Consider the following 22,716-nt stretch of genomic DNA (forward strand, 5'->3'; position numbering starts at 1 on the left):
AATTAAATTAAATAAGTAAAAACAACTTATTCATATCAGCTTGTAGATATGTTTATTCACTGCCAGTATATGATTATTTAGGGTGTTATATTGGCTGGATTTGTTTCTCCATGTTCCCCTCTGTATATGTTAAAATGCAACATGAGAACAGACCTGACCTGGATGGAGGAAGAGGAGGAGGAAGAGGAGCAGTGAACGTACCCACTGATGATGATGCTGTCGTCGAACAGGTAGACTTTGATGTGCTGGACGCCGATGGTCTCGTTGAAGCGCTGAGGGACCAGCAGCCTCAGGAGGCCCCTCAGGTCTGGAGTGTGGTACAGGGAGACTCGCATCTGGTCGGTGAAGCGCTGCAGCAGCGGCAGCAGCATGGTCCTCGAGTTAATCTGGCCTGCGTCGTCAAACAAGAAGAAGAAAAGGAAGACACAATTCAAAAAAAGATCAGTAACCCTTTAATTTACAGGCCGCTAATTACGTGATAATGTCAAGAAATAGCCAAGAAATAACAAGTAATTGCGTAGTTATGTCAATAAAATAACCTAGAAATAACGGACAATTTCATAGTAATGTCATGTTTTTCATAAAGGACAAGATTACACATGCTTTTCATGTTTTGAATTTAAAAAAAAAAAAAAAAAGCCATTTTCTCCACCAAGTCTTTGCAATTGACCATTATTTCTAGGCTATTTCTACGCAATCAACCGTTATTTCTTGGCTATATTTCTCCACATTACTATGAAATTGGCCGTTATAGAATAGAATAGAATAGACTTTCTTGTCATTATGGATTTCTGTACAACGAAATAGGAGATCTGCTCCTTAAAAGTGCCAAAATGTACAACGATACACAATACAAATGCAATAAATAATACACATCACATCATTCACACAGGCATCAGTTTAACAAATATGCAGCATTGTCAGTTTCAAATGCGGAAAGTTCAGAGATATTGCACATGTGTTTCTCAGCCGGTGAGTGGGAGGGAGTGCAGTGTCAGTGCATATGAGAGTTACATTATTATGAAATTGATCGTTATTTCTAGGCTATTTCTAGACATTATGATACAATTACTTGTTATTTCTTGGCTATTTCTTGACATTATTTCATAATTCTGTAAATGAAAGTGTTACCAAAAGATCTTGAGGAAAAGCGGGCGACAAACCTCGTGAGCCGCGTGTGTAGTCGAGCAGTATGGAAACCTTCAGGTCAGGAGAGAGACTGTTGTCCTGTGAACGCTGCAGAGCTTCCTCCATACAGTCCACCTGAAGGAAAACAAAACACAGTCAAAAACTAAAAGTTTTGTGTTTTCACTTGTTTGGTTAACTTCTCCTCAGTCTTTTTATTTTTGCTCGTCAATATTTACATGTCATAGGGCAATTTGGCAATTTGTGATATTGCAGGAGCTTATCGCGAATATGTGCCGTAATCAAAGCTGAAGGCAGTCCAACGAAATGTTTTTTTTTTTTTTTTTTGGGATGAGCAGTGTATATTTTGTGTTTGTTCCAGGTGAAGTGCGACCTATGATTTGTTGTTTAGTGTTTCTGGCCTTCACCTCCAAAACTTTGGACTTCCCTCCCCCTCCACATCCGATTCTCCTGTTTAGTCCTTTAAATGTCACCTCTAAACTCACTTTTTCTCCCTGATTGAAGTGTCTTCTTATAATTGTATCATAATCTCTCTGTCTATTACGTTTATTTTCTTTTTTTTCTCGTTTTGTATTCTTTGTTTTGCAGTAAAGCACTTTGGATCAATCTCTGCTTTTGTGTTGAACGTGCTATATAAATAAATCTGAGTGGAGCTGAGTTAAAAAAAGAAGAAAAGGGAACATTTTTAAGTTTATGCTTGCTGGAGCTAAAAAGAAAAAAAACACGGCCTTCCTATTAACAAAAAAATGTGATTAATCAGAACTTTATCTGAATTTCTCTGTGTTTCTGGAGACTCTCCTCACATGTCCTCGTTAAGAAGTGCAGCCCAGTGAAACAGACGTTTTGTTGTGTGAAGTCAGTGGAGTTCCCCACATTACACAAAACACACTGATGCATTGTGGGAAATCTTCTCAATGATCTGATTATAGACACCCCCGGCCCCCCCTCTCTCTGACAGATAAGTTTCAAGTTTAATATTTAACCATCTATCGCACAACAAAGTTTTTAATCCACAGAAATGCTGCTGTAGTTTTTTGAATGGGTTTTATACGAGTGCTCAGACAAAACAACATTAAAAAATTTAAATAATAATCATTTTTATAATTTTCTGGTATATTATAGCCCCAAAAATAAGAATAATGTTAATAATTAACTAATAAAACAACTTTGGACCAACATGTTTACTGTTTTCAGTCGCTTAAATATGAGGATTTACTGCTCTGCTTTACTCTATGTGCATGTTTTCATTATTTTCTGTTATTTTTACACATCAAACTGGATAAAACAAACATCAAACTGCAGATCTGAAAGCTGCTCAGTTGTTTTTTTCACTTCTGTCGTTGTGATATTTCCCTGGAACAAGCCGGCAGCAAAAAAAAACAAAAAAAAAACGCGTCCTGTGGTTTCTGTAAATCACCTTCTCACATCTCACATCTCATCGCCCTACAAACCACAGATTGACGTCGTGGACTGGCAGGTTTCAACTGGCGTCGTCATCGCTCGTTGTTGTTTTTTTTTTTGCAAAGGAACAGCTGACGAGCTCGGTTGCTACGGTTACAAAAAGTGTCCACGTCTCTTTTTTAATGATCCGGTTTCAGATGAAAGTGACGTTAGTAAGAGTTTTTTCTTTCCTATGGTTATCTGTGAACAAGACTGAGGTGCAAAACAGAGATTGATGGCGATTGATAAATGACGGATACGTGCCAAGTTATCAAACACTGGCGGCCTTTTATCTATCGGTTTACTGAGTGTGGGAAAAGCATGACTAACTCCAACTAACTGCTCACAACAAGGAAACTGGTAGCAACAGCAGAGTCTTTATTTGTGGCCTCTTGGCATTCGTTCCCCACCTGATATCAAACAAACACTTCTTTCCACACACACTCGGGCTAAATTGTGCATCTGGCGCCCAAATGCATCCATTACGTGTGACCCCGGAGTGCCTGTTTATGTGCCAGTAAAACATTTCTCCTTCTTTCCTTCCAGTCTTGAGCTCTGAACCACCCACTGTTTATCTCTGTCTGAATGCACAGAAGGTTTCGTCCTCACGCTGCGTAACGTTTGTCCAGATAGAAAATGTGTGCGTCCTAAACGTTATTTCTGCAGGAGTCTCAAACTCTTGGGGCCTGGATGTCAGATCTCACCTGACATACTGTATGATTTATCAGAGCAATTAAGACTAATCATTAGTCGTAGCTGTAAAATCATAAATATCTAACATTTAACTGAGAAAGGTGTCAAGATAAACACTTGGGTTGATTTACCGCAGCAGCAAAATGACATTTTTATGGAGGACAGAGTTTGAACTGAGGCGCACAATGGATTTATTATGTTTAATGTGGAGGTTGATGTGACTGTGAATGTGTTTCCTGTCTTATCTGCAAACATAAAGCTGCAGGAAACACAGCTATACTGATACATAGATAAATCTGCAGCTTGTATGCACGACGTTGAGATGTTTTGATGCTTAGCCCTCACACGGTGTAATCATGGAGACATCTCATCGCTCTCAAATTAACTCTCCGCTGTCGTGAAGAACAACAACCATCGAGAACAAGGAGACCTGCACCAGGCGATCATCTAAAGAGACGAGGAGACTCTGAGACGACCTGCAGCTGACCTGAGCTTCGGCTGCTGCTGCTTGAAAGGGCAAAGGGAAGTCACCGCAAATGCTGAATCATTCTCTACTGTTTCTGCACTTTGTGTGAACCTGACTGAGAAAGAAAAACTATTGTGAACGGATCACTCTTTTTGTGCTTCAACATTTTTTAAACTTATTATTAACAGATAAATTGCAAAATACCATAAAATATCCAGCTTGGTCTGATTTAACCCGATCAGTTGATCTCTAAACCAGAAATTTTCACATTCAGTTTGTATCTCGATCAAAAATTAACATTATCTATCGACTGTAATGATCATAGTTAAAGAGATAGTTTAACATTTTAGCAAATAGACATAGCAGTAGGTTCGTTACCTTTAATTGTCGTTGCAAGCTATTTTTAGAACGACCGAGCCGAGCGGCGAGCTGCTCAGAGCTTTTGCGAGACAGAGTTGTTTTCGAGGTAAATTCATGCAAAACCGCTGATGCGCGTTGACTTCAGGGACAGTTTTTCTCTCTGTATTTACCTTGAAAACAACTCTGTCTCGTAACGTTCTGTTATTATCTCATAGCGTGGTGAATGTGCAGGTCACAACTTGTCCACCAGAGCGTTTTGGAGTTGTTGGATTGTGTATTTGATGAGTTTGATGAGGGAAACCAAGAAATCCCATTAGCCTCCGTAGCGTAGCTCTGAGCAGCTTGCAGCTCTGCTCCGCCGTTCTAAAAATAGCTTGCACTGACAATTAAAGGTAACGAACCTACTGCTATGACTATAGCGATTATGGCAATGGGCCAATTTGCCGAAATGTTGAACTATCCCTTTAAGTCCAGGAAAATCGCACATCATTCAAGCTCCTATAATCTTTAATCAAACCTGCATTGTTTACGTCCACATTTATGAGCAGTCTCCCTCTTTCGTAGCTTTTTACGTCGACCTATAGACCAGAGGAACCGTGCGCAACAATCTCCACAAATCCACACTTTGTCGTTATCAGTGTCTCTTATAAAGCAGCCGGAGTCGCCTTTGTGTGTTTCTTTGCTCAACATAATCGCTGCCATACATTTTTTCTGATTGTTTCCGTTGCCTGCACCTGAACTTATTGTAGATAACGCTGCACAGGTGTGACTGACTGTCGGTATCAGTATCAGTCCAGTGTTGGTGTGTTAAGCCGCGGGGATTCAGTCTCCGAGGTCACATCACACACCTGCAGTTTTCACTTTTCTCTCGTCTAAACCACAAACTGTCTTTGCATTTTTCTACCGAGCCGAGTCGAGTTCATTTCGTTCCAATTACAAGGAAAACCTGGTTCTTTAGAATAAAAAAAAATAAAATAAAAAAATTGCACATGGACTGGTCTTGACTGGACTGATACCTCAATAACTCATGTTTCTAGTAATCTGTCTTCTTGTGAGGTTGCAGAGTTTGGCAGAAATCACAAGATGGATTTGAATGCTTTTAACTGTAATTAAGCATGTTTGACTCATCTCTGCCCTTTTCTGTAATTCTCCCTGCAAAAAAACAAAAAAAAAAACAGCTGAATACGAGCATCAGTCCAGACTGTGGTTTACTCTGGGTTAATGTTGTTATGCTAGGCTCTCCAAGCATGAAGAACAGCAGGCCATCACATGCCAGCACTGGTCTCCTTATACCCATAAACCCTTGCATTTTGAGGTCACTCACTCCTTGTAGCTGGCCTCCAGTGCATTTTCATGCCGAACAAACCACAGTGCGGTTCTCCTTTTGGACGACGACTCTGACTCACATTTTCTGGCATCTCTGACCAGTCATTTGGCGCGTGTCTGTGCTCGGATGCCATTGTTCTCACCTGACCAGAACTAGAGCAGTTTCACTCTCCAGAGTTGTAAAACACAGAGCACAGTTTAAAAGAAAATCTTGTCTCACAAAACCGAAACACGGCTTCTTCTTTTTTTTTTTTCCTCCTCACCAGCTCCTGCTCCAGCTGACCCGTTCCCAGATACAACGAAGCCATCACCACTCGCCTCTTCGCCGTCTTGATTCGTGCCTGAAGTGACAGGAAAAGTAAAAACAGTAAAAAAAACAAGGAATCGTGACAAAGAACGAGTGTTTGCATGTCTGATGTTACGAAATAATAAACTATTAGCAGAAAGCACATTTACTGCCAAGAGCAGCAGAAGACAGACGCATAAGTAAGCAGATTTCAGGGGGCCACCGCCACCGGGTGCTTTCAGGTTGAAAACTGAAAAACATCTGATTTTCATCCACAAAGAAAATGTTTTTTATTAAGTTTATCATTAGCACTCGCACAGATAGTTTTTGTTATTAAGGTGCAGGTTTACTCGGCCGTCACTCAACCATTTTCCGCCTTTTATTCTTATAATTAAACCAGAACAAAGAAACAGAGAACAAAAGTCTGCGAAGCTTTCAGCGTTTTGTGGACTAATAAAACCTGTTCACAACAAAGAGGCGAGTTATTGAATTAAACAAAGTCAACGCCTTGAGCTACAACTGCAGCTAACAATTGTGAGCTCACTGATCAATCTCCCGATTTAACGACATAGTCGTTCAGCTATAAAACTTTTATAAACAATTTGCTTCCAGGTTAAGTCCAACCAACGGCTGAAAATAAATTCATTTTAATAGAAGAATAACAGAAAAACTTAAACGATCAAATGTTCAGTTTGAAAGATTATTCAAAGACTCAATCTACAGGTTGATTTAATGAAGTCTTACTAATCAATAAATCAATTTATCACGGCTTACAAGTGCAAAATAAGATTTTAAACGTGCATAAATTATTTCCTCTGCTTGAGGCACAACGAACGTTTCAGCACATGACGTGAAATAAAAAAAATATCAAACGGCCTGGTCACAATGACTACGTGGAAACAGAAGTATGTTCACGTAGGTCTAGGTGTGTGTATGTACTGTATGTGTGTAATTTTAGATCAGTTTTGGCACACACACAATAACCATTCAGTTGCAACCTTCCCCGTTTTCATAGGTATGGGGAAGCGTTAAAAAACTAAAAAAAACTAATGGCATGTTGTTGAGAGCAGCACACCCGTTCACACCCAAGTTACATTATGGTCCAACAGACCGTGAAACCGTCCAGTGTTAAACTCTCTATTAGTCTGTTTAAACACACACACATCAAATATCATGAAGTCAAACACCTGCAGGAAGTTTCTTTCTTTCTTTCTTTCTTTGTTTCTTCCTTTCTTTTATTCTTTCCTCCATTCTGAACTCTCTCTGTCTGAGTTTGAACAATAGGGAAACTCTCGAGTCTTTTCCCCAGAAGCTAAATTCCTGTTTCGCTGTGGAGCAGCTGGAGGAGACATAAAAGGATTCCTATGTGGTGACACACAGCAGGTGTTCGACCACATTAAAACAAAAAATTCAACACTTAAATATTTTATATTGTAAATGTATCCACTTTTTTTTACTGAATCAGTAGAAAAAAATGAGATTTTTCTAACTGTTAACTGGTAACTTTCTCCAAACAGGAAGAACCTGTAGCGTAGTCGATATAAAAAGGCGCTGAGTCACACACATCTGATGGGAAAATACTTCCTTAATTACCTCGGGACCTGTTTGTTTGTTGTGTGTCTGCCAAAGTACACACTGGTACACACATACTGTACACACACACACGTGAGAACGATTAAGTGTTGTGTTGGTCGTGTGACGCCGACCGACCGACCGACCGACCGACCTTCATGGCCTGGTAGAACTGATCGGGGGACGTGAGGATGTGGATGCTGGTGCCCGGGACCCGGAAGGCGGGAACGTGCTCGGCCATCCATCGGAAGTGGCTGCAGAGGCCGTCGGCGCCCTGAGACCCCGGGGTGGTCCTGGACACGCAGTGCGGCGCCGGGTCCGCTTCGGCGAGCAGGGGAGCGAGCAGCAGCACGGAGGAGCTGCGGGAAACCAGAAAAGTCACAAGACAGAGTCGTTAACGTAACTAACAGGTTGATCCAAGAAGACGAGCGTAGTAAAACCAGAACCAGTTTTATAATTGATTCAGTTATTATTGATAATATACATCTCAAATTAATATTTTCTGGTTTTCTTTGACAGTAAAATCTGTGGTTGTGTAGATTCTATCAAACCAAACAAGACATTTAAAGGGATAGTTCAACATTTTGGCAAATTGGCCCATTGCCATAATCGCTATAGTTTGCGTGGTCGGGAGCTGTGCAGGTCACAACTTCTCCACCAGAGCGTTTTGGAGTTGTTGAGGGAAACCAAGAAATCCCATTAGCCTCCGTAGCGTAGCTCTGAGCAGCTCACGGCTCTGCTGCGCCGTTCTAAAAATAGCTTGCACCGACAATTAAAGGTAACAAACCTACTCCTAAAACTATAGGGATTATGGCAATGGGCTAATTTGCCAAAATGTTGAACTATCCCTTTAAGGACCCGGGAAAGACATTTCACACAGTTTTCTGTCAGTAGAAGAAGAGGCCTGGACAATATTTCAATATGATCAATATTTCAGTTTTCAGTGTAAACCAGTTCACTAGTGGTCGACACAACAGCCTCATACTGAGATCCATCAGTAAACTGCTCCTGAGCTTTTTGATCGTAGACATTTGTCCAGTTGTTGCAGAGCTGAAGATGCTCAACTAACGAGTGTTTTCTTTATCGATTAACCAAACGAGGAGGTAAATCCAACACTTTTGTCTGTGCAAAGTCAGAAAACAAAGAATATACTGAATGTTAAAACAGTTTCTTAAAACTCATAATTTTGAATTCAAAGGTTGTTTAAAACCTGACAATGTTGTCATTTCAGAGTTCATACTGAAACGAGTAGAAATCTGGATGTTATTTTTTTGCTCTGAAGAACAATTTACGTAACAAATTGAAGCAAAAAAACTAGTGTCTTTGAAGTGTGTACTGTATATTGCATCCGACGCACACAGGAGATTGTGTCCATGTATGGCATTCATGTAATTGTGTCTTTTGGCTCTTTGTCATTTTCAATTGTTTTGTTTTTCTCACTACAGTTTTTTTGAAAACTCAATAAAAAACAATTTGAAATAAAGAACAATTTGATTATTGAAACTATTAATCGATAAACCATCATTATTCTGATTATCCATTTAGTAGCTGTTCTGGAGCTTTCAGTCGTATCGACACAATCTTTTTGTGTCAATAGTTTGTTCATGCAACTAAAACCAAATCTTCAAACCATCATCCTAACCACTCAAACATCCACAGTAATTAACTTTACAGTGGAAAACAAAAACAAAAACTCCCCTGGGGAATCTCCGTCGTCGGCCAAAACAGGGCAGGCCGACCGGCCGGCCTGTGCCATGTAGGGCAGGAAAACATTGGCTCCACACGTATTGTGTGTGTTTGTACTTCTGTCTCGTCGCAGGTGCCAACTGGGCTCAAATATCAAGACGTCAGAGCTCCAACCAGCTCATGAACTCACGCCGGGACAGCACGAATCCAAATATTATCACGGAAACAGCAAAATTAAGAGATTAATGGTTGGATTACACATCCATGAGAAGATTTGACACTGTACAGTACAATACAACTGTGTCTGGTTTCTCTTTCTCTTTGTCAGCGTCCTAAACTTCACCCAACAACACCCAGATGCCCTCGCTCTCCTCTTTTGTCTCCGACTTATAAAAAAAAATATCTGATCTGACAGAGCAGCCACATTAAATAAAGACAGGGTGGAGTGTTCGACCTCAGACACGACTGTCAGGAGTCATTCCTCTGCCTTCCCTTTGTTTTCACTGTGACAGACAAAGCCTCACACACATTAAACATCCACATACATTCACACTGAGGCTTGAACTCGACCCACAAAAGCCGACTTACAGTAAATCACACACACGGCTCAGCTCTTCTTTCCAAAGCCACCGAGACTGAGCTGAGTTGTATCTTTCGGGAGGAGGGGGATTTCCCTGTTGTTTGTGAGTCCACTCATAAATACAGCACATTTTTCTCACTAAGCCATAAAACAATTGTCACATCGAAGCTGCAATAATATTATGCTGCAATGCCCTCGCTAGTGTTTGGAGCACAGGGCAAAATACAAAGGTTATTATCGGTACAACGATGATGTTATGTAACGTGCCGATGAACCTCAGCCGACCCCTTTAGGATGTTTCTGTACCAGGTAAAAAGTCAAAGAAGAGAGGAGTGTGTGACAGCAGGGTCAAAAAAGAAGCATTCGATTTTTTTTGTTTTGTTTTTTTTTTCTCCCTCCAACAGATCTGGATTACAATCAGGATCTGCAACAACCTGCAGAATGAGAGCCATAAATCTCAATGACAGAAATCTGTGATCAGGAAACTGATAAAAAAAAACAAAATTCCCGTATTTGCCTCCTTTTAAGTGGATCTGCAGCAACATTTTATGGCTTCTTCTTACTCTTCTCTGATCCACGCCCCCATCGCCTCCACCACATTTGAGTCCAGACAGACTCTATTTTTTTTGGTGTAAACCTACTCCTTGCAAAAAAAACAAACACGTTGTGTGAGAGGAGAATGACAGGAGACAGGAATTTTATGCAAATTTGCTCGGGTGACGCACCAAATGTCCGGGAAAGTCGAAGACTGACGATAAAATGTGCTGCCGTGCTGAATGAGGTCGTGAATACCTTTGACTGTATGTAAACATATTTGAGCTGTCAATCAAAAACATTTCATAAAAAGTGAGATAACAAGAGCATCTGTAGTTCATTGTGTCTTTTTTGTTTTTTTTACTTGCTCAAAATGTACCAACTGTTTTATAATGGAAAATATGCTGTTGCTTTATCCAAATGTAACTTTATTATATCCATTTACCAATAATAAACACTCATAAGACCTCCGATAAAAACATGAGGGGTCACCATGTGACTGCAGTTTAGTAACTTCCAGGAAACGACGAGTCAAAGACCGACGTAACAGAAACTGTGTTAATTGCATGTCAAGAAAAATAGTGGCATTAAGAGGAATTTGCACTCACATGTTATTATCTTTTCAACTTTGACAGGCCAACATATATGGCGAGGAAAATAAGTATTGAACGTGTCAACAGTTTTCTCAGAAAATATATTTCTAACGGAGCTATTGACATGAAATTTTCACCAGATGTCGACCCGAGTAATGCACACGTATGTCCATAAATAAAGTAAAGTGTAATAAAGTGAAATGACACAGGGAATAAGTATTGAACACATGAAGAAAAAGAGGAGGTGCAAAAAGGTTTGGAAAGACAAGAAAGCAGCTGGAGTCAAAGTCATCCTGTCTCCTAGTGCAAAGTAATATCAGCTGGTTTAGTCCAAACTGACGCCTATGAAAAGGTTTCTCATCACCAAGGTGTCACACAAGAGGCGTCTCATGATGGGGAAAAGCAAAGAGCTTCTCCAGACCTTCAGAAACTGATGTTGCAGAACAAACTGATGCATCAGTTGCAGATGTGTCTGAATGCATCATTTTATCTGTTAGTGCCGTTGATCCAGAAGTGAAAAGAACAACGTTTCACCATAAACTGGCCACGACCAACCAGGTCCTCATAAGATTTCTGACTGAGTCAAAAGAAAACTAAGAAGAGTCGTCCAAGAGCCAAGGAGCCTGACAGAGAGCTGCAGACAGACCTATAAAAGATCAAAACAATGAGTAATGCATTTAACCGCCACCTATGCATACTCACCATGCAAGTCTATTGATGCGTTCAATTATTTCCCCGCTGTATCTATAGGTGCAGGTGTGTGTGTCTGTGTATAGGTGTAAGTATGTGGGATAGGAAATGCAATAATGATTATACATCATTTTTATTTTATGTGTCGACTGCACTCTGGATAATAATTATGCCACAACAAGTTAAACGCCTTAAATATTTAAATAAGAATGGAAAGATAAATAGAAAACATTTAGTGTTTCATTGACATTAGCCGACACACACACACACACACACACGCACATATAAAAAGATAGACCAATAAGTAGCTGCTCCTTTGGTGGAGGTAATTATGTGCCCACTGTTTCTGCTTTTCATTTCATGGCTGAGCTAATCAATATAAAATCAACTATCACCTCAGGCTACACTGAGACACAATAAAAGCCTCCATAAAACAAACATAAAGCGGATTAGCGGGAATTGTTTTCATTTTTATTTATTCTTTTGCTCACTTACTGTACGACGGCCTGTTACAGGAAGTCTGGAGTTAACTTCCTTACATTTTGATGAGGTTATGTTATGTTAATGAGACTGAACCTTTTCTGGCTGCGTGCGTGGTGATTAGAAATGAATGGAGGAGCTGTTTTTTACTCTCTGGTATGTGACTGTGCCACATCCTCCCTCCTCCATGATCTGAAGCATGTGACAGGACAAACGGCTCCGTCTGTCCTCTTTCTCGTAAGGAACTCCTCACTCAGACGCGGCGATGCGATCACGCCTTCAGCAGAGGTCCCTCACAGATTCAGATCCTCATTCTTCAGCAGATGTAGATTAAAATTAAACTGATCATCTGCTTCTTAAGAGTTTAGAATAATGATAATAATAATAATATACTGATTTATTCCAAAGGGAAGCAGCCAAAAGTATGTGGACACCTGAAAATATGACCTGTGTGTCATCATTACTGAAGATCTTGGATTCTGAGTCTTTGTCAAACTGTTTCCACAAAAACTTAAAGCCCCTGTACAGACTTTTCATTTAGTGTTGATTTTGGCGGCCCCTGTGGACGAAAGCAGTGGTGTTTTGCCGGAATGAAAACTGCATTTCCCACTGTCTCGAAGACGTTTGTGTAGATTTGTTTTGGAAACGTCGGAAAGAAGACGGGACTTGCTTTTTCTTTTCTTTTTTAAACAGCGTAATGTATCTATTCGTATCGTTTCGTCAGTGGTCCGACCCGACCATGCCTTCCAGAGGTATAGAATTAGACTACTTAGAAATAGCGTATCTTCACACTGATGGGCTCATTTGCTGTTGTAGGTAACAGAGACACATCAGCAGGAACCAGAGACTTTTGCGTATCCAGTTAAAAGCTCCGTACAGGGGCTTTAATAAATAAAGTGTCAAATAAAACTGTTTCCACAAAGATCAGAGGTCATCATTGTCTAAAACAGTGGTTCCCAACTTTTTTTTGTCTTGTAGGCTTCCCCATCTCTGTTCTGACTCCTCTTGATGAATCAAACCCTCCTCGCCCACTCGATGCGTTGTGTGATAAAAACAGTCACGTTTTAAGTGAGATTAATATGTAGCTAAACAACATATCACCTTTCCTTTCTGATGTTGACTTAATGTTTTTGTAGAACGGACGTGTTGTATCATGAGATATTGCGGTTTTCCACCCCCATTATTATTAGTTTCTCATCCATGACGTCCCGCCCTTCTGACTGACTGATGACGGCAGGCAAAACTAATGTTGACAAAGTGATGATTTAACGATCGTAAAAAGTTTGTCCATTGTGTTTTATTTTGAAATTAACCAGATGCACTGTGCTTTTGACTTCCTGGTGTGAGATGATATAAATCGGCGATATAATCTATTGACTTGGGTGGGAGCAAAATGTGGAAACTGGAGCTCACTCATGGTCATACATAACACAACTGATTATGAAATGAAAATCATTTGAATTTCTCTCTTTAATTTTTACAAAGACATTAGTGTGATGAATTTTAAATAATAATCGCGACAATGTCAAAAAAAATAGCTAAGAAATAATGGTCAATTTCATAGTAATGTCGAGAAATATAGCCTAGAAATAATGATTGATTGCGTAGACCAGAAAAAACGGTCAACTGCAAGGACCTGGTGGAGAACAATTCTGGCCTTTCCCAAAAAATTCAAAGCATGAAAATCATGTGTAATCATTTGCAGCTATGAAAAACATGACATTACTATGAAATTGACCGTTATTTCTAGGCTATTTCTTGACATCACTACATGATTACTTGTTATTTCTTGGCTATTTCTTGAAATTATCATGTAATTAGCGGCCTTTAAACTGAAGGGTTACCAATAATTCTCCTTCATTTTTGCTCTTTTGAACTCAAACATGAATAAGAATCTGTCTGCCTTCTAAATAAAATAAATAATAAATTAGCCTAACATACAACTTTCCGCTCCCATGAACCGTCTCCTGAGCCCGCAGCATCAGTAACTGGATGTTTGAGTCATTTATCAATGTTTGGCGTGGCCTTGGTGTTGTTGTGCGACAGGTTATTACTGTATCTCCCAGAGGGGGAACTAATTGTGGCACGACCGGGAATATTTATTTACTTCTTGGATAATAAATCAATAAATGTTTCCACGTACCCCTATGCAAAGTGCTGGTACATACCCACTGGTCACTCAGCTGGAGCGATGGGGACTCGTGGTCCGCACCATGAAAACATCACCAAGGTGTGTCCACATACTTTTGTCCCTCACTCATCTGGATTACTGATCTACCTGTTGACACTGTTCACAGGTAAAACACATTTTTTTTCCACTCGGTGTAATTTCAGACTTGCAAAGAATTCAGAGTTAAGTGCGGGAGGAAACAAAGCCAAACAGCTACAGTTTCACGAGAGAGGAGATGAGATAAGAGAGATGTGTAGATGACAAACTCTTATTTCAGGCTCCAACGTGTCTCCATGATCCAAACTTTTGTTTCCTTTACAGAAACTGGGTCACAACCTGGGAACACCACTTCACACTAATTTCCGACAGAGGCAGACCCTTCCCATTATTCATCTCAAAACTCTGGTGAAGATAACGCCTTCGGCTCAGATCAATGGATCTTGATCTGTTCCTGATTAAGTTCCCGGCACTGTGATCTGGTTTGGTCTTTTTTTTATCAGAAACTTCTTGTAAATGAGGTATCTGAAGAAACAAAACATCAAGTCCTTTGATATTCATCACGGAAACGCAAGGAAGTATATTTTTAGTTCGTTAAGTAAACACCAGCTGCAAACATTTATATATTAGGTATGCTTTATGACAAAAAAATGTTTTGAAGGGGTCAAACTTTTTGCATTTTTTATTTTAAAAAATGACAACAATGCAGGATTTATTAAAAATGATAATTAATCAGAAGTTATTTTGATCATTTTGCCAATTCTTTAAGCAAATTTTATGCTTTCTTTGTTGTGTGCAATAATAAACTAAAAATACCTTTAGGTTTTGGACGGTTTAAAGGAAAACATATCTGTTTTTCTGGTAGTTTTCAGACATAATATAATATTCATAATGAAGATAGAGGTTTAGTTGCATATATTTAACTTTATTAATAACTTTTATGATAATGTGGATGTGGCTGGGAGCTTTTGTAGATCTACTGTTATAATCTTGTTTTGGTGCATGTGTCAGTCTTTCTTCTGTTATTGATTTGTACACATGAACTTAGGAGGTCAATAAAAGAAAGAAAGAAAGAAAGAATGAAAGAAAGAAAGAAAGAAAGAAAGAAAGAAAGAAAGAAAGGATGGGAGTGGGACACTAGTGTTGTTGGGTAACACAGTTAACAAGTCAGACATGACAGCCATCACTCAGGTGTTTAAACCTTTACCTGTGATATCACCTGTCCCGTCGTGCTCTGCTCTGCTACGTGGGTAAAACCTCTTAACTCCAGACGAGTGTCTGGTTTCAGCTTTGGTAACCGGGACAACCACAACAGTTACACAACATGAAGAAGAGGAACATGTTGTACAACCTCTGACTGAGAGTTTCCCCTGAAGGTGAGCTGCTGTCTGCAGGACTGGCAACAGTACTCACTTACTAACACTGCAGATATTTAATAAAACACTCGTGTAAACGCCCCGATTTCACACAAGTCGCCTCCAATGCAGAATCTAAACGTGCTCAAATGTCAAACTTTGAGGTGTCTTTGACTGTGAGTAAAGAAACGACGGTGGAAAAACGGGTGTCCGACAATGGAAGCATTAGCATCGTTTAGCTCCGTGGTGTAGCAACACACTGCGGCTAACTGCGTGTTTCTAAATGCGTGGGTCTCTGCGGGGTCGAGCCGTGTCTCTTACCCGCCTCCTCTGTCCCGCACCCGGGAGAGCCGGTCAGATATTCGGGTAAAAACCCCGGTGATGGCCGGTGAGTACACCGAGTACACCAGCCTCCTCCAGGACATGGGAGCCGCCATTGCTGCAGCCTCTGTGACTTTGAAATAACTTTATTGACACGGCGGAGAGTTCACAGACAGTTACACCGCAGGGCACGTTACTGTATGTATAAGGTTACTTTTTTTTTAATGATACTTCATATTTCTACTTCATTATATTTCAGAAAAAATTGCAGCTGTTGTTTTCACCTACTACGTGTATTTGTGGTAGTTTGTTTACTTTATAACAGTAGTAGTTTTTTTTGCATAGGCCTATAAATATTCAGCTTTATATTCCACAGGAACATTTATTTTTACATAAGTGCCTGTTTACTTGAAAAATTGTGATTTTTACATGCAAAACATACGATTATATCAATGACATATCATGCTTTGCTATATATTTAGCTACTGGACGTGCATCAACTGTTTAATCTTCATTTGAGTCATTTTCCATGCAGCATTTCAACCATGTATGTTTTTCAGACATTTGCATTTGCTGTTTTTCAATTAAACAATTCTGATTATTATTCAGAGGATGAATCCATAATCAGTAGGCTACTGGTCATTGAAAAAAAAAAAAACATACCAATCTACTATCTCAACCACCAATAAAATTCTGCTCATGTGTCTAGTTTGTATTACAGTAACATCCACTATTCAGTTACTTAATACTTTCTATGAGTGGTTTTCGTTCTTCCATTTAAATCCTTTTTAAATGACCTCTAGTGGTCAAACTGGCTTATAACCGGTTCTGCAGTAAAGTTGAAATTACCCTAAAACGCTGATATGCAGACTCATCTCTTTACATGAACACACAGAGCACAAAGAGGCCGACAGCCCTATACATCTTTATCTGACTAGAAAACGCCCCTCAGGTTGTATTAGCCTATATTGGTTTGACCTTTGCCTCCAGTGTTTCCTGTCAAAGGTGGGACTTTAGTGTTGACTACAGGTATGTAAGCAACTGTTTTCTCCACGTTGACAGGTGATCATGTGGTTGGTGTGACATTAACCTTGTTCTCCTCAGCATGGAAGCATCTGAAAACCTGCTGATCCTCATTATTATTAGCTACTATTAAACTGTGTTTATATAACTTCTTGGCTGCTAAAACTGTTTACTAGTAGTTTACTTGTAGTTATTGTTACTTATTTCTTCCTCAATGACAATAAAAGCCCTGTTAACTTTGTATACTTTTATAATGGCCTCCTCTGTGTGAGTGCAGAAAAGTTTTTTATGTTTTTCTGTAAGCGGGTGGATACATATTTTCACTTTTACTCCACTACATTTCATTATTTGACAGCTACAGTTACTTTAAAGCATTTTAAAAGCCTGTAATGGGCATATAAAATGCAAAGCGTGGCACAGTAAACCAAACTACCTGACAGTAAGTACTTAATGAATGATTTTATCTTCCTCACTGCGGTGTTGAAATGTTTTAAACCTTGGTTCAGCTATGTAAAGCACTCGGTAGTCTTGTTTTGAAAATAGCTTCATTATTGCCCTTAATATTTATAATAATAACAATAATAACTTCACCCCAGTTGTAAAAGATTACTTAATAATAGCTCGACCACATTAAAATGCTGCTGAATGTTCCAGTAATAGTAATAATTGCATGTGACTACTTTTGTATGATGCCCCCATGTGCATTTTTGCTGATAAAACACAATGTTTTTTTTTTTTTTAGAAATATTTTTAAATCCGGCACTTTTTCCTCGAAACAGGGCATTTCAGGTCGGCCTCAGTGCTGGAGCAGCCCAGCAGGTCGTTGCTCAAGAGCACTTACAGTAAGTCAGACGCTTCCTGACACGGGATGAGGGAGCCTGAGGGACCTTGTATTTAAACATTAGCCCGGTTATAGTAAGTCAGATGTTCAACATCTGTAACGTTGACGAGAAAAGCGAGGCGTGACAAGAGAAGATAACAAAGTGACTCGTGTCTTGTTGACCCTCATTTGGTTTGGCAACATGCTGTGTGCGCATGCATGAGGTGAGGTGTAGCTAAGCCTTCATATATGCAAAACAGTAATAAGTCAAATTAGATTATTTACTTATGATTGTAAAGTTATTACACACCCTGTGCAGAGTTCAAACAGAGCGTCTCCTCTCGTGCATGGAGGGTTATAGCTCTTGAGCTTTGAGTGGATTTTAACTGTTAGTTTAGTTACTACTGCTGCTTAACTAGTGTATTTACTTTAGTACAAGTGAAAATATTAGTGTTTACTTTACTTCTACCTACAGACATTAGATGATCTCATGAAACATATGATTGTGTTTGTTTTTAATAATCATTAAGGTCACTTTTCATGCATAAAAAGTCCAACATTTCATTTCACACTTCCATGTTTTGATATGTTACTATTTGCTGCTTTTTTATTTTAATCTGCATTTGATTATCATTCATTTTGTAATTTTTTTTTGGAGGCCTATGGTTGTTTTTTGCTAATCAGTGCTCTCTGGGTTACATGGATGGTTTTAATGCTGCACTGTGTGTGTGTGTGTGTGTGTGTGTGTGTGTGTGTGTGTGTGTGTGTCGACATAATTTCACTGAATATGATTTTTTTTTATTGCGCCATATGCCGAGCTTTTAACTTTTTCACCTTGTCGAGAAGGGAACCCACCAGTACCAGGAAACAGCCCGGCAAAAAAGATCACGCTGATTATTTATTGGCAATCTGCCAAAGGAAAGGCGCGCGCACGTGTTCTTGTTCTCTTGCATGCGCGAGCAAGCATGCGCGCGCGTGCGTGTTTTACTGGAAAAACCTCTGAACGGAGGAGGAGGTGCCTTACGGCTTAAGCTACTCATTGGAAACAACCTCCAATAACCTTCTTCCTCCACACAGGAGAGGACTCCTCCGGCTACGGATCACATTCCTCCGCTCAGGAAAAAGAAACCCCACACACTTTTTTTGGATACTTTTTTTTTTTTTTTTTTCCTTTGGTTGGGATTTTAATGCCTGAGTTAATAATTAATCTAGCACTACTCTCGGGTAGTTTGCACATATTTTCCTCTGGCGACGAGCGGCTGCGGTCCGGGGCTGAACATACTATCCGCAAGGTAAGTTTCTAACAGAGCTTTTACAGACAAGGACCGTAAATATCATCCAAGTGGGTAAAACAGAGAAAAGAGCGCAGCGGACACGGAGCGCAGCGCCGGTTGTTGTTGTCCGGCGGCGGCGGCTGCTGCTGCTGCTGCTGCTGCTGCTTGGTGCTGGTGCTGGTGCAGTGCAGCCCGTCGGTGCTGGATGGGAGATTTTTTTTTTTTTTTTTTTTTTGGAAAGGGGGGGTGATTGGGGGGGTTGCAATGAACATTATGAATAGTATAGAGCGACTTCTCCCAGTGTAGCGGCTCTTGGATCATTATGGCGCCTCTGTCCGGCTCTAATGCCCCCAGCCGGAGCCCACGGGGGGATCTTCATCGGACCAGACCAGACGAGACCAGACGGGACGGGACGGGACACCTCTTCATTCAGTCACTCACTCACTCACTGAAACCGGAGAGCGGGGGCCTCTGTGGCGCGGCCGAGCCGGGAATAAGGCGTCATTTAGCGAAAGAGGGAGAGAGAGAGGGAGGGGAGGAGGAGGATGGGGGAGTGAAGAGAAAACAAAAAAAAGAAAAAAACGCGCGCCGGACTCTTTCACCGTGACCCCGTTTCTGAAATCCCTTGTTGCGGTGCGCCCGATCGAAGACAATTGAAAGCAATCAGGATCCAGTTGCTGTCTGGCTGCACGGAGCAGCAGCAGCAGCAGCAGCAGCAGCAGCAGCAGCAGCAGCAGCAGCAGAGCAAAGGAGCGAGGATTCATCTAAACTAAATATAACCATCCTCCTGCTCCTGCTGCCTTATGCATTTGTCACAGTCGCCATAACTTCATTTAATGGAGGTAAACCGAGAGCTCCAGTGTGTGTGTGCTCGTCTGTTTGTGTCTCTGCTGTTGATGATGAATCAGTCTAAGTTTCAAAAGGAGCCAGTGTGTGTGTGTGTGTGTGTTAGTAGGCTACTTGTGTGTGCATCACCACCATCACCATCATCATCATCATCAGCCTACACACTGGAGGAAATGCCTCATCTGTGCTCCCTCTCCCTCTCTCCCTCTCTCTGTCTGTCTGCAGCTGTGTTTAGGTGCTCTCTCCCAGCCCCTCTCTGGATGCATCAGACTCCCCTCCCCCGGGGCCCTGGACCCGGTGTGTGACCCCGCCGCCATCCTCGCCCCTCTCACCCTCTCCCTTCCCCGCTCCTCCCTCCGCCCCGAGCTCCCCTCTTCCTCCTCCTCCTCCTGTCACCTGCATCGACGCCCCGGGTCTGGGCCCCCTGCCTCTCGACCAGCCGGCGGGGGCAGGGGGCCATGCTGGCGCCATGGTGACCTACGGCGGCGGTGGACGCAACGCCTTCAACGCCATGAGCAGCGTGCCCCCTCCGGAGGGCAGGGTTCAGGGGTCCAACAACTTCACCCCACATCACTACAAACCCTTCAGCTCGCACGCACACTACCAACAGGTGAGTGTCACCTGAGCTTTTACATGAAACATCTGTGTGTGTGTGTGTGTGTGTGTGCAAAGGCGTAATTTAAGGGGGGATTAAGGGGGCTACAAGCCCATATTCTGCTCAGAAACATAACAAAAAGAGCCACAAGGCCAGAAAAACTATCTTAAATAGTTGTTTTGTCATTTAAAAGGAGAAAAAACTTAATGATGTGTCCAAATAGTCACATCATTAAGTTAGCAAGTGACTTAAATGTTGCACAGTGCAAGTTGTGTTATGATAAATTAATAATAAGCCTTAGTCTTGTTAGAATAAAGGTGTTAATCACCACAACAAAATAAAAAGCGTTAAGGATAATGGTGGTAAATACCTTTAACTACTGTAATGAATAGGGAATGCCCAAATAAAGAGGTAAATTAGCCTCTTCCTCCTCTTCCTTTTGTTAAAATTAATGATTTTGCACTTTTCTCCACAGTAGGACACAGATACACTGACTTTTTTTTGCTAACTCGGTTTCCCTCTGCCTGTTCCAGGTGATGCGTGCGCTGCGTAAGCTGCAGGAGAGTGGGTTTTACTGGGGGGCCGTTGGGGGCCGGGAGGCCAGCTCCCTGCTGCGCTCCGAACCAGCTGGCACCTTCCTGGTCCGGGACTCCTCGGACCACCACCACTTCTTCACCCTGTCGGTGCAGACGACGCGAGGAACCAAGAACCTGCGGATTCACAGCGAGGGGGGCGGCTTCTTCCTGCAGCCGGACCCCCAGAGCTCCCAGGAGCCCCCGCGGTTCGACTGCGTGCTGAAACTCATAGCGCACTACATGGGGAAGGGGCCGGACGCTGGACTGGGGAGCAGAGAGGGGGCGTGCGGCGGCGGCGGCGGTGGCGGGGGGAACTCAACGAGGGGGCGTAACGTGTATCTGATCCACACCGGCGGGGAGAGGATCCCCCTGGAGCTGCGGCGACCGCTCTCCTCCTCTCTCTCGTCGTTGCAGCACATGTGCAGGAGGACCTTGAACAACCAGGGCCTGGGGGGGTCGGACAGAGCCGAGCAGCTCCCGCACACACTCAGAGACTTCCTGGAGGAGTACGACGCTCCCATATGACTGGACAGGAACTGCACAGCCCCCCTACCACCCCCCCTCCCTCTACATACATACATACATGGACCGAAGCTGGACCTGGAGGAATCGGAACGGACCGGAAACCACAGACCAGGTCTCGGCGCATCATACGTGACGTGTGCGCGCCATCAGAGACTGACCAGAGTTATTCTAGCCTTAGATACCAGTGTGAGCTCTTGTTTCTCATTGAATGAATCAGCTGATCCCAGATCTGGTTTTTTTTTGTTTTTTTGCAACACTGACGGGGTGGGACAACAACCAACAACCTGAGATCTGGGGGGTTAGGGGAAGTGTCGGGGAAGGGTGAAATGAGATGGGGCAACAATTTGGGTAACCAGTGTTTGTTTTTTTGTTACCTCGTCTGTGCAGCCTTGCAAAAAAAAAACAAAAAACACACAAAATAACAACTGACCACTAAATGTGAGTGGCAGATGAGGCCAGAGGTCAAAGGTCAGTGTTTATTATGACTGACTCAGACGCAGAGCAAAGCCTCGTAGAAGATTGGTCGATATTAACGATGACAGTGACGACATGATCAATACACCACCACCACCGCCGCCACCAGAGATCCCTTTAAGGTTTTTTAATTTCCTTATGAAGGAACCGCTTTCCTCTCCTCTTCCTCCTCTTCCTCCTCCTCTGTGGGTCCGACATTTTTTTTTTTACAGCTCTCTCTGGACGAGTGGACGGAGAGAAAGGCGACAAAGAGCAGCGAGGCTCAGAGGGGGTGAGGCGGTGAGGTGGGGGTTGGGGGTGAGGGAAGGACAAGTTACAGAGAAAAGGCAAAGTCCAAACAAGAGGCCCAACGCAGAGAACTTAGACTATTTGTTTGTCTGTGTGTGTGTGTGTGTGTGTGTGTGTGTGTGTGTGTGTTGTGGTGGCGCACACATTTCCATTGCTGCTTCCCGCAAGTGTTGCCTCATTGAGGGGAGTGGGGCGGTCATGCATGCTAGCTCCACACGCACGCACGCACACACACACACACATAGGTACAGACCCACATGTAGGTTTTTGTTTGAAGATGTTGTTGCATTTCAAAAAAGCATCTTCTCTCTGCTCCTCCTCCATTTATCCATTATCCCCTGCAGCAGCGGCACACTGCACCCTCTTCTTTATTCTTTTTTCCTTTTTCTTTTTATGTGTGTGTTTCAGGAGTTGCATGTGCGCTTTGACAGTGACAGAAAACAGACCGCTGTTGCCGAGACAAAAGCCTGTTACTGAGACAAAAGCCTTGGCACGGGACCAAACAAAACATCAGAACTTATTTTTATCCAGACATGGCTGGAAAAATGTCAGCGACACTGTAAAAAAGCTCCTTGGGGAAAGACGACCACGTTGATGATGA

The 22,716-nt window shown here is 41.9% G+C and overlaps 2 protein-coding genes across 2 annotated transcripts in view; one reads left to right on the forward strand and one right to left on the reverse strand.

Annotated features, from left to right (window-relative positions):
- The window catches only part of pgs1 (phosphatidylglycerophosphate synthase 1), a 38,890-nt gene extending 23,043 nt beyond the window's left edge, over window positions 1–15,847 (reverse strand). The window contains exons 1-5 of the mRNA XM_085760570.1: window positions 15,696–15,847; window positions 7,444–7,648; window positions 5,695–5,772; window positions 1,164–1,263; window positions 202–391 (exon numbers count right to left, since the gene is read on the reverse strand). Coding sequence (XP_085616696.1) covers window positions 202–391; window positions 1,164–1,263; window positions 5,695–5,772; window positions 7,444–7,648; window positions 15,696–15,811 — 689 coding nt within the window. The 5' untranslated portion in view covers window positions 15,812–15,847. The remainder of the gene's footprint in view (window positions 1–201; window positions 392–1,163; window positions 1,264–5,694; window positions 5,773–7,443; window positions 7,649–15,695) is intronic.
- A 2,749-nt stretch (window positions 15,848–18,596) lies between these two features.
- Window positions 18,597–21,394, forward strand: socs3b (suppressor of cytokine signaling 3b). The gene is made up of 3 exons (XM_085761275.1): window positions 18,597–18,830; window positions 19,884–20,268; window positions 20,787–21,394. The coding sequence occupies exons 2-3, from the start codon at window positions 20,128–20,130 to the stop codon at window positions 21,351–21,353; spliced, it is 708 nt and encodes a 235-aa protein (XP_085617401.1). The 5' UTR covers window positions 18,597–18,830; window positions 19,884–20,127; the 3' UTR covers window positions 21,354–21,394.
- Window positions 21,395–22,716: the final 1,322 nt, after the last annotated feature.

This window comes from Trachurus japonicus, chromosome 19 (assembly GCF_045865225.1).
Source record: "Trachurus japonicus isolate A0001 chromosome 19, Traja_1.0".
Taxonomy (NCBI): Eukaryota; Metazoa; Chordata; class Actinopteri; order Carangiformes; family Carangidae; genus Trachurus; species Trachurus japonicus.

What these genes read in the sequence shown, in the direction of transcription:
- socs3b (XM_085761275.1), top strand. Translation starts at nt 20,128, where the DNA reads ATGGTGACCTACGGCGGCGGTGGACGCAACGCCTTCAACGCCATGAGC. An exon ending in CGCACGCACACTACCAACAG is followed by an intron (nt 20,269 to 20,786) that starts GTGAGTGTCACC and finishes TGCCTGTTCCAG; the next exon opens with GTGATGCGTGCGCTGCGTAA.